Source organism: Eriocheir sinensis, chromosome 44 (assembly GCF_024679095.1).
Source record: "Eriocheir sinensis breed Jianghai 21 chromosome 44, ASM2467909v1, whole genome shotgun sequence".
Taxonomy (NCBI): Eukaryota; Metazoa; Arthropoda; class Malacostraca; order Decapoda; family Varunidae; genus Eriocheir; species Eriocheir sinensis.
The window spans coordinates 9696983-9706623 of record NC_066552.1 but is presented as its reverse complement, the minus strand read 5'-3'; the positions used below and the strand labels follow the sequence as shown (position 1 = coordinate 9706623).

Sequence of the window (9641 nt, the reverse complement as noted above, 5' to 3'; positions counted from 1 at the left end):
ATATATATATATATAGATATAGATAGATAGATAGATAGATAGATAGATGAATAGATAGATAGATAGATAGATAGAGAGAGAGAGAGAGAGAGAGAGAGAGAGAGAGAAATAGATAGACAGATAGATAGATAGATAGATAGACATATCGTCGCGAGCGCGAGCGCGCGCGCGCACACACACACACACACACACATACACTGAAGACCACCTATCAACCCGAACTCTAGTGAAAATCTCTACAGTGGAGCAAAGATGAGTTCCGGGGGGCAGCATGAGCCAAACAAAATGGCGCCACTACAAACACTTGCTGTACCGCGAACGGGGTGAGGCCGATCAGCAGGTCCCATCAATATAGCCTACCGGTGCAACAGGCCGAACGGAAAACAATATACAATAAATAAAATAAAATATCACACACACACACACACACACACACACACACACACACACACACACACACACACACACACACATGCGTGGTGAAATGAGTATTGTACTGAAACATAGCTGTTAAATTCAATACAATCCAGGGACGATTCTACTATATTCCCTCTCACACCCACACAGTGAAATGATAAGACCCCAGCAAGAGGTGTCACCAACATTGACAGCGTTTTCAAGAGGAGTAATTCATTTTTTCCCTCCTGAAACTCCTCGCATCTTTTGGATTTCGAAGTATTTTCGTCAGCAAACAACTATAACGCGAGCAAGATCCCATAGACAGACCGCACTGTAATTTTCATATTTTTATCATGGATTTTATTACTGAAATACTGCTCTACACAGAGTAAACAACGAATACTTTGTAACAGAATGTAAACTTCCTTTAAGTCCCTACAACGACTAAGGCAAATAAAATATGAATAAATTACAACATGGAGCCTTCCCTCCTGACATGCCGGAAGTGGGAGTTGGGTATAAAAGGAAGTCTTATACACACTTGACTTTAGTCTACTTGAGGCTCAGGATACGACAGGAAGTGTACGTTCGTGGTAGTGTGGCAGCTGTGGGAGGACTGGGGAGAGGGGAAGGTACAGGGTTATGACTGAAAATAGAAGGGTAGGGACCCGCGACTGTTACTGAAACTGACAGGCAGGGGCAGGGCAAACTTAACGCAGGCGGTTCTTTTGCAACTTTTTGACAAAATCGTTGACTGAAGTTTACAGAATATAAGAGACTTAAGTTATTAGAAAATCTTCGATTATCAATGTATTAAAGTTATTAAGTGTTTTAACAGACTTTGATTGTAAAACTGTGTGAAATGTATCTAAATTATATAATACAGATATTCAATCACACACACACACACACACACACACACACACACACACACACACACACACACACTGACAATAGAAAGCGTAAATATATATATATATATATATATATATATATATATATATATATATATATATATATATATATATATATATATATATATATATATCTTATTACATGTGCCTTAACTTCATTTAATATTTGTTACAGTATATTGAGTTTTTTCAATCAAAATACTTGACTGGAATCCATACATAAAATCTCTAGGTTACATTTTCAATGCTTAAACTTCCACAATAGGCATGATAAAAGTAACTGATATTATCTAAAACATCCGTTGCATTGAACAAACCAAGCATAAAAGCTCGACCACCAAAATTAGTAAAGAGAAGTCTTGCAGACGACAAAAAATTTCACACACCAAGATGAGCAAATAACTGGCAACACACCAAGTTTTTTATAATCGTCTAAAATCATAAGTTGTAATTCTAACACACAAACACGATCATAAATATAATTATCATTGAACTTATTTTTCAGATCGAAAACAAAACAACAATGTGCGACGAAGACGTGAGTCCCCTCGTGGTCGACAACGGTTCCGGGATGGTCAAGGCTGGCTTCGCCGGCGATGACGCTCCCCGCGCTGTCTTCCCCTCCATCGTCGGTCGCCCTCGTCACCAGGGTGTGATGGTTGGCATGGGTCAGAAGGACGCCTACGTCGGCGACGAGGCCCAGAGCAAGCGAGGTATCCTGACTCTCAAGTACCCTATCGAGCACGGCATTATCACCAACTGGGACGACATGGAAAAGATCTGGCACCATTCTTTCTACAATGAGCTCCGCGTCGCCCCTGAAGAGTCTCCCGTCCTCCTCACTGAGGCTCCCCTCAACCCCAAAGCCAACCGTGAGAAGATGACTCAGATCATGTTCGAAACCTTTGCCACACCAGCCATGTACGTGGCCATCCAGGCTGTGCTGTCCCTGTACGCCTCTGGCCGTACAACTGGTATCGTGCTGGATTCTGGAGATGGTGTTTCTCACACAGTCCCCATATATGAGGGCTATGCTCTTCCTCATGCAATTCTTCGTCTTGACCTGGCTGGCAGAGACCTGACTGCCTATCTCATGAAAATCATGACTGAGCGTGGCTACTCCTTTACCACCACTGCTGAGCGAGAAATCGTTCGTGACATCAAAGAGAAACTTTGCTATGTCGCTCTTGATTTTGAAAGCGAAATGAATATAGCAGCTGCATCAACTTCACTTGAAAAATCTTACGAACTTCCAGACGGCCAAGTCATCACAATCGGTAATGAGCGTTTCCGTGCTCCAGAATCACTATTCCAGCCTTCCTTCCTAGGTATGGAATCCGTTGGCATCCACGAGACCGTCTTCAATTCCATCATGAGGTGCGACATTGATATCAGGAAGGACTTGTTCGCAAACAACGTTCTGTCTGGCGGCACCACAATGTACCCTGGTATTGCTGACCGCATGCAGAAGGAAATCACTGCTTTGGCTCCCTCGACCATTAAAATCAAAATTATTGCTCCACCTGAGCGAAAATATTCTGTTTGGATCGGTGGCTCCATCCTGGCCTCTCTGTCCACCTTCCAGTCCATGTGGATCACCAAAGAAGAATACGACGAGTCTGGTCCAGGCATTGTCCATCGCAAGTGTTTCTAATTATCATACTAAACAAATCAGTATTCAAACTTGCCATGTTCTCATTTATTCTCAAAAATGATAACGTACGGCGGAATAATGTAATATCTATATTTTTGTTATTTTTTGTGTACGACAGTTGTTACCACATAAGCCTTTTTTCATAAACCGCAAATAAAAATACCATGAGAATAGTTATTTGTATCAAAATACACCAAAATCTCTCTCTCTCTCTCTCTCTCTCTCTCTCTCTCTCTCTCTCTCTCTCTCTCTCTCTCTCTCTCTCTCTCTCTCTCTCTCTCTCTCTCTCTCTCTCTCTCTCTCTCTCTCTCTCTCTCTCTCTCTCTCATGCACACAAAAAATAATAAATTAATAAAAACAAAAAATAAGTATATAAATAACCAAAAATAAATAAATACAAAATAATTGATAAATTAACCTGTCCGCTGCGATTGGCACGGATTTGGCTTTCACTGGTAGCCTGGTAACATACGAATACACTCCCAGGTCTTTCTCTGCCTCTGTGGTGGATAGTGGAGTGCTTCCCATGTGGTATTGGTATGCTGGATATCCCTTCCCAAGGTGCAGGACTTTATATTTTTCTTCATTGAATTGTAGCAGCCATTTTTTTTTTTCCATTACTGTAGCTTGGTGATGTCTTCTTGTAGGATATCCGCAGTCAAGGGATTGAATTTACAATTAATGACAAGCTTATATAAATGAATAAATAAATAAATATTCCTTCAAGTTACCCATAAACCTTAATAGGCTGTTAGCGCCGCTGTAAGATAACCAACCCCAACCTCTCCTCATTTTCCTGCTGAGGATCGCTGGCATAAGTATACCTCAAAGAGTTTCTTTGGTCTCAACTCCTTCTTGCCTGACCAAAACATGTGATTTACAAAGTCAAACCAATATATTACATCTATTGTTAACAGCCAACAGTTGGATGTTATTGAAATTAAAGATATCACTTATCATTATATCCAATAAAAGCATGTGCCAAGTTGTTTTTATCTGAAAATATACTGTAGCTTTACATATTTATGACAAAAATACAAATGATCCGAATAGGTTGAAACTCGACACAATATAAAGGAGTACTTTAAGAAAATATCTATATATCCGTGCACAAACCCATTTCCCCCAGCCTAATTGTAAAAGCAGTTGCCTCACCAACCAAACTTGATATGTAGGTAGTATTTCCGCGGCAATAGAGAGCCAGGGTGGAAATAGCCACGGCGGGGGAGGCTGAGGCAGGTAGGATGTGCCCCAGTAATGTCAACAGTCTGGCCGTGACTCCCCACCCTACCCCTCAGCTCTAGTTTTCCCTTGCTCCTCTACGATGAATGCCTCCCAGCCACGCCCGCTCTTCCCGCCACACCCCCACCCTTCTCTCTCTCTCTCTCTCTCTCTCTCTCTCTCTCTCTCTCTCTCTCTCTCAGGCAATGCCTTCCCGTCAGACAAATTAAACAAATGGTCTCCATTTTAGCCAAGTCACAGCACAGGGTTTCGCTGACTTTTTTTCAGAGTGGTTGGAGGTGATGTCACACTTCCTAAAATAACGGCAGACGAAGGAACCTCCTATCTCGTAAGAGTTATTGCTTTTCTCCTCACCGACAAAACCACTTCTCCCTATCGAAAGTCTAGACACCTACCTCGTCTTGACCCTACCTCCCCCACACTCACCACCAACCCTAAGACAACGCCCCACTCACGCAACTTTTCTCCTCTCCACCCTCCTCCCATTCCATATGCAGCGCCCACCCACACTGCTTCCTCTGACTTTTATTAGCCTCAGCCTCGCCTAGAACAAAATATAAAAACATATCGATGTGCAGTCTAAAGACAATTTTGACAGGTAAGACCAACAATTTGGTTTCATGGAGCCAAGATTTTCATGTAGGTTTTGGTTATACTCCCATAGAACCCTTCAGCGCTCCACCCAACTCTTATTTAATTAAAACATTGGGATTACTTACATGTCAACCTACAGATAGCATGGAAATAAGGCAAAGATAGAGCTGAGTCACTAGAGAGACATGAGACGTGTTTTCTCGACTGGGTAACATAAGTCATTGTCTCTCTAATTACAGAAAGAGGCAGACAAGAAACAAATTTGTCTTCCCTTGGCGCACGCGACCCTTCTCTTTTTTTTATTTTCTTAACTGTCCGAAGTTATCCTCATAAGTATACTTCCATGTGTACCTTAAGGAAAACTTCACTAATATTTTGCTATTACTTTTATCCTATAAATTCCCTACAGTGCCTTCATGCCAATGTTAATCATCCTTCGTCTGCTCCTCCATTACTGCTCCATGACGTTGAACACTTGCCAGAGACTCTTATCTCAGCGAGTCATTCGGCTTCTTTCCCTTGTATCACTCATGCCCAAATGATATCCCATAAAAACTGTTGAATGTATTATCAGGCTGAATTCTAAGTCTCTTAAGGTTTAAGCCATACTTCTCTTCATTTTCAGAACTAATAAATGAGCACGTTATACATTTGCTTTTCTTCTTGTCATTACCCCCTTCAAGCAACAAAATATTACAGGTCATTTGACATAGTTTAAGGTTACTCGTCAATAAAACAAACATAGTTATGAAAAGTACCAAGAGTTGTAGGCGGGCCACTCACATTACGTCTTTTTTTAGTTGCGCGGTAAGCAGCAGGCAGGACCAAGAAGGATGCCAAGGAGTGATTTTAACACTGGATTGGCTTGTTGTGCGTTATTTCTGAAGGGGCGCGCACGTATATAAGCAGAGGTGAGAGTGACGCAGTCTGTAGTCTCGTACGGACTAAGGGTACAAGCACCTGTGTAGGTAGAATTTTCTCACGTTCACTTTTTGTGTTATGCAAAGACGTGTCTGTTTAGCGAATCGGCTTTTGTCACGCAGAGCAACGGGGTAAGAGTAGCGTAACGCGTTGACGCAACGTTTCTATGGCTTACTTGAACTGCCATTTGTAAATCTTTATCAAACATCAAGATGTCATACTTAACAAGATTTCTTCGAGAATATTTATTTTGCAAAAGCTATGACTTCTTTTATTCACTGAAAAGAACATAATGCATATGCACATCATTCGTTAAACAATCCACGTGCATGTACGGTGTAAGTGTGTGACAACCCCACATCTTATATTTTCAACTTGCTGTTATCGATTCCAAACAACAGAGCTATTCGCCTTATTGATAAAAGCGTGCCAAACTATTACTGTGCTGTACACAAGACAGCATGACGCTCCTGAGCTGCGTCGTCCCGCCCACTAACCAGATATCTGATTGGATTGAAAAATAGTATTAAGTTGCAATTATAATACTGTGAGGCTTAAATTGATCGATATCAAACAACATATTACGAAAACGTTTAAGAGTTCCACAGCAAATGACGAAACAAGTCATATACTACCGCCAGTCACACCAAAGTTGCCGGTCACGTTGAAGGCTAAAGAAAACGGCGCCTGTATGCGACAAAGAAAACATGAATTTTGAGACCTGAATAGCCCATACTATGAGAGAAACTCGTCAAAACCCAAGCTTAAGTATATTACAAACAATGAAACTGAGGCTTCAATATTGTAAAACGATACATGCAAAACCTATAGTATATTCGTACGCTTACATGTATCACAACATAAATTGATAATTTTATATAGTATAGCTATTCACGTGTTACCTACAATTTTTTTTTTTCAGATCCATACTAAAAAGAAAACAGCATGTGTGACGACGAAGCTTGTGCCCTCGTGGTCGACAACGGCTCCGGGATGGTCAAGGCTGGCTTCGCCGGCGACGACGCTCCCAGGGCCGTGTTCCCCTCCATCGTCGGCCGACCTCGACACCAGGGTGTGATGGTCGGCATGGGTCAGAAGGACGCCTACGTCGGTGACGAGGCCCAGAGCAAGCGAGGTATCCTGACTCTCAAGTACCCCATCGAGCACGGCATCATCACCAACTGGGACGATATGGAAAAGATCTGGCACCACTCATTCTACAACGAGCTCCGCGTCGCCCCTGAGGAGTCCCCCGTCCTCCTCACTGAGGCTCCCCTCAACCCCAAGGCCAACCGTGAGAAGATGACCCAGATCATGTTCGAAACCTTCAACACTCCCGCCATGTACGTGGCCATCCAGGCCGTGCTGTCCCTGTACGCCTCTGGCCGTACCACTGGTATCGTGCTGGACTCTGGCGACGGTGTATCGCACACCGTCCCCATCTATGAAGGTTACGCTCTACCACATGCCATCCTGCGTCTTGACCTGGCAGGCCGCGATTTGACTGCTTATCTCATGAAGATCATGACTGAGCGTGGCTACTCCTTCACCACCACGGCTGAGCGAGAAATCGTTCGCGATATCAAGGAGAAGCTTTGCTATGTCGCTCTTGACTTCGAGAGTGAGATGAACGTGGCTGCTGCCTCCTCCTCCCTCGAGAAGTCCTACGAGCTGCCCGACGGTCAGGTCATCACCATCGGCAATGAGCGCTTCCGTGCACCAGAATCTCTATTCCAGCCTTCCTTCCTGGGTATGGAATCTGTTGGCATTCACGAGACCGTCTACAACTCCATAATGAGATGCGACATTGACATCAGGAAGGACCTGTTTGCAAACAACGTTATGTCTGGCGGCACCACCATGTACCCTGGTATTGCTGACCGTATGCAGAAAGAGATCACGAACTTGGCTCCTTCAACTATCAAGATAAAGATTATTGCGCCACCGGAACGTAAATACTCCGTCTGGATCGGCGGCTCCATCTTGGCCTCTTTGTCCACGTTCCAGGCCATGTGGATCACCAAGGAAGAGTACGACGAGTCTGGCCCCGGCATCGTGCATCGCAAGTGCTTCTAAACACTTTAAATATAAAGTATATTTTTCATATTTCTATATTTATAAAATATATATAAAGTTAGCTATATATTTACTTATACTTATTTTATATATTGTTTATGTTTAGCTAACAAGAGTTGAAGGGAGTGTGTGTGTGTCTGTGTGTGTGTGTAGATATATATATATATATCTATATATATATATATATATATATATATATATATATATATATATATACATATATATGCTTCCGGAAAGACAAACGCCATAATTGCAGTTCCTCATTAATTATAGTGTATGACTGTTCTAATGATCTCTTTTAGAAATTATTTTGTCAATGGGTCAATTTTGTCCTGTGTTGTTTTTAAAGGTGCATTAATAAATCTTGCTTTTGAATTCTGTGTTTCATTCATCAGCATCATAATTAAAATGACACACAAAACAAAATTTAGAGCCCTCAATAAATACACAATAGAGCAGTTTACAAGTGATGGCACAACAGCAAAAGGTGATCAGAACATTAACTTGAACAAAACAAGCGAACACGACTCCCCTCCAGTTACTGAGCAAGTGGCCATCTTTCACCCAACGTTTGATTACCAGCTTTCAACACCTTCAATATAACTCTAGAAGGACTCGATGAAATGGGGTTAGACACTATCCATACAATTGTTGAACTATAGTCTCAAGAAGGAGTAATAAAATTCGCCCACACATCAGCACTGCTACTAAACTTTCCTTCAGCTATTTCCTTTCCTGACATCTCGTTCCTTCCTGTTGCTCCTTCCACCACCTGCGTTAATCTCTATCATCCACTTCCGTCCTCTCTCCCTGCCGTCATTATTGCAACCTCCCTTTCCTCTTACTCCTCACCTCCTGCATATTACCCCGCCGCCAAAAGTACAAATAAAATACTGTTGCCGATTACAAGATGCCTGTTCAACAAGATCTTGCTTATTGGAATCATGCAAGGTTTTGCTAATCTTCTTAAGAATAATAAACTTATAGAATAATAAACCGCGTCTATGTTCACATCCCACTCTTCTGCACACTAAATTAACAAAGTAAGAGCACTAAATGGTCGAGTTTCGCGTCTCCTTTACTGTCTGTCATTAAGGGAGTTTTCATGGGGGTGGTCTATTTTGGGGAGCCAGGCGGCTTTCCCCTTCGTTGTCCTTATAAGGAAGCGTAAAGTGTGTGTGTGTGTGTGTGTGTGTGTGTGTGTGTGTGTTAGGGGGGAGGATGAAAGGCGACGTAATAAATACAGAACGGAATGTTCTTTCTAATCAGGGAGGTGGTTAAACATACTTGATTCACCCGGCAGTAAAAAAAAAAATGCAGATACTAATGGTTCTTCCACACATAAGCAATTCAATGGAAATAAAAATAAAGAAAGAGGAGTTGGTCAAAGAAAGTATTTGGAAACATTCTGGGAGGTATACGAGCGAAGACGCATAGCACCGCTGTCAAACACCTTGGATGTTTATATTTAGCACACGAAACTAACATGACCATATACGGTATGTGTGTAAGCGGCAAACTGTGTGAGGACCTTCACTCCCTTTTTACTACTTGGTCTGATCCACACCCACCACCACCACTACCCCAGAGGAAGCCATTCACACCCAAGACCCCAACCCACCCTACCACATACCGCTTCACCTTCCTCCCGTCCTGCCACACCCTAATGTGCTTTTACTGTCCCCTTACCACCATTCTTAACAAAATATCTACCAAACATGTTGTTGATTTAATATTAAAGTACCATTTTTGGAGGTCAATAGTAATGAAGATAATAACAACAATAGCATCAACAAAATCAACTGTAAAAATAATAATAATAATAATAATAATAATAATAA

At 42.1% G+C, this 9641-nt stretch overlaps 2 protein-coding genes across 3 annotated transcripts; both read left to right on the top strand.

Moving 5' to 3' along the window:
- The first annotated feature begins 949 nt into the window (after positions 1-949).
- LOC126980448 (actin, muscle-like) lies at positions 950-3140 on the top strand. 2 transcript variants are annotated; one of them, XM_050830368.1, is made up of 2 exons: positions 950-1031; positions 1819-3140. In XM_050830368.1, the coding sequence occupies exon 2, from the start codon at positions 1837-1839 to the stop codon at positions 2965-2967; it is 1131 nt and encodes a 376-aa protein (XP_050686325.1). In that variant the 5' UTR covers positions 950-1031; positions 1819-1836; the 3' UTR covers positions 2968-3140. The 2 variants fall into 2 exon arrangements, with proteins under 2 accessions (XP_050686325.1, XP_050686323.1); XM_050830366.1 differs by having other exon boundaries at positions 954-981.
- Positions 3141-5697: 2557 nt separating this feature from the next.
- On the top strand, positions 5698-7940 carry LOC126980446 (actin-57B-like). Its single transcript, XM_050830364.1, has 2 exons — positions 5698-5767; positions 6647-7940. The coding sequence occupies exon 2, from the start codon at positions 6670-6672 to the stop codon at positions 7798-7800; it is 1131 nt and encodes a 376-aa protein (XP_050686321.1). The 5' UTR covers positions 5698-5767; positions 6647-6669; the 3' UTR covers positions 7801-7940.
- Positions 7941-9641: the final 1701 nt, after the last annotated feature.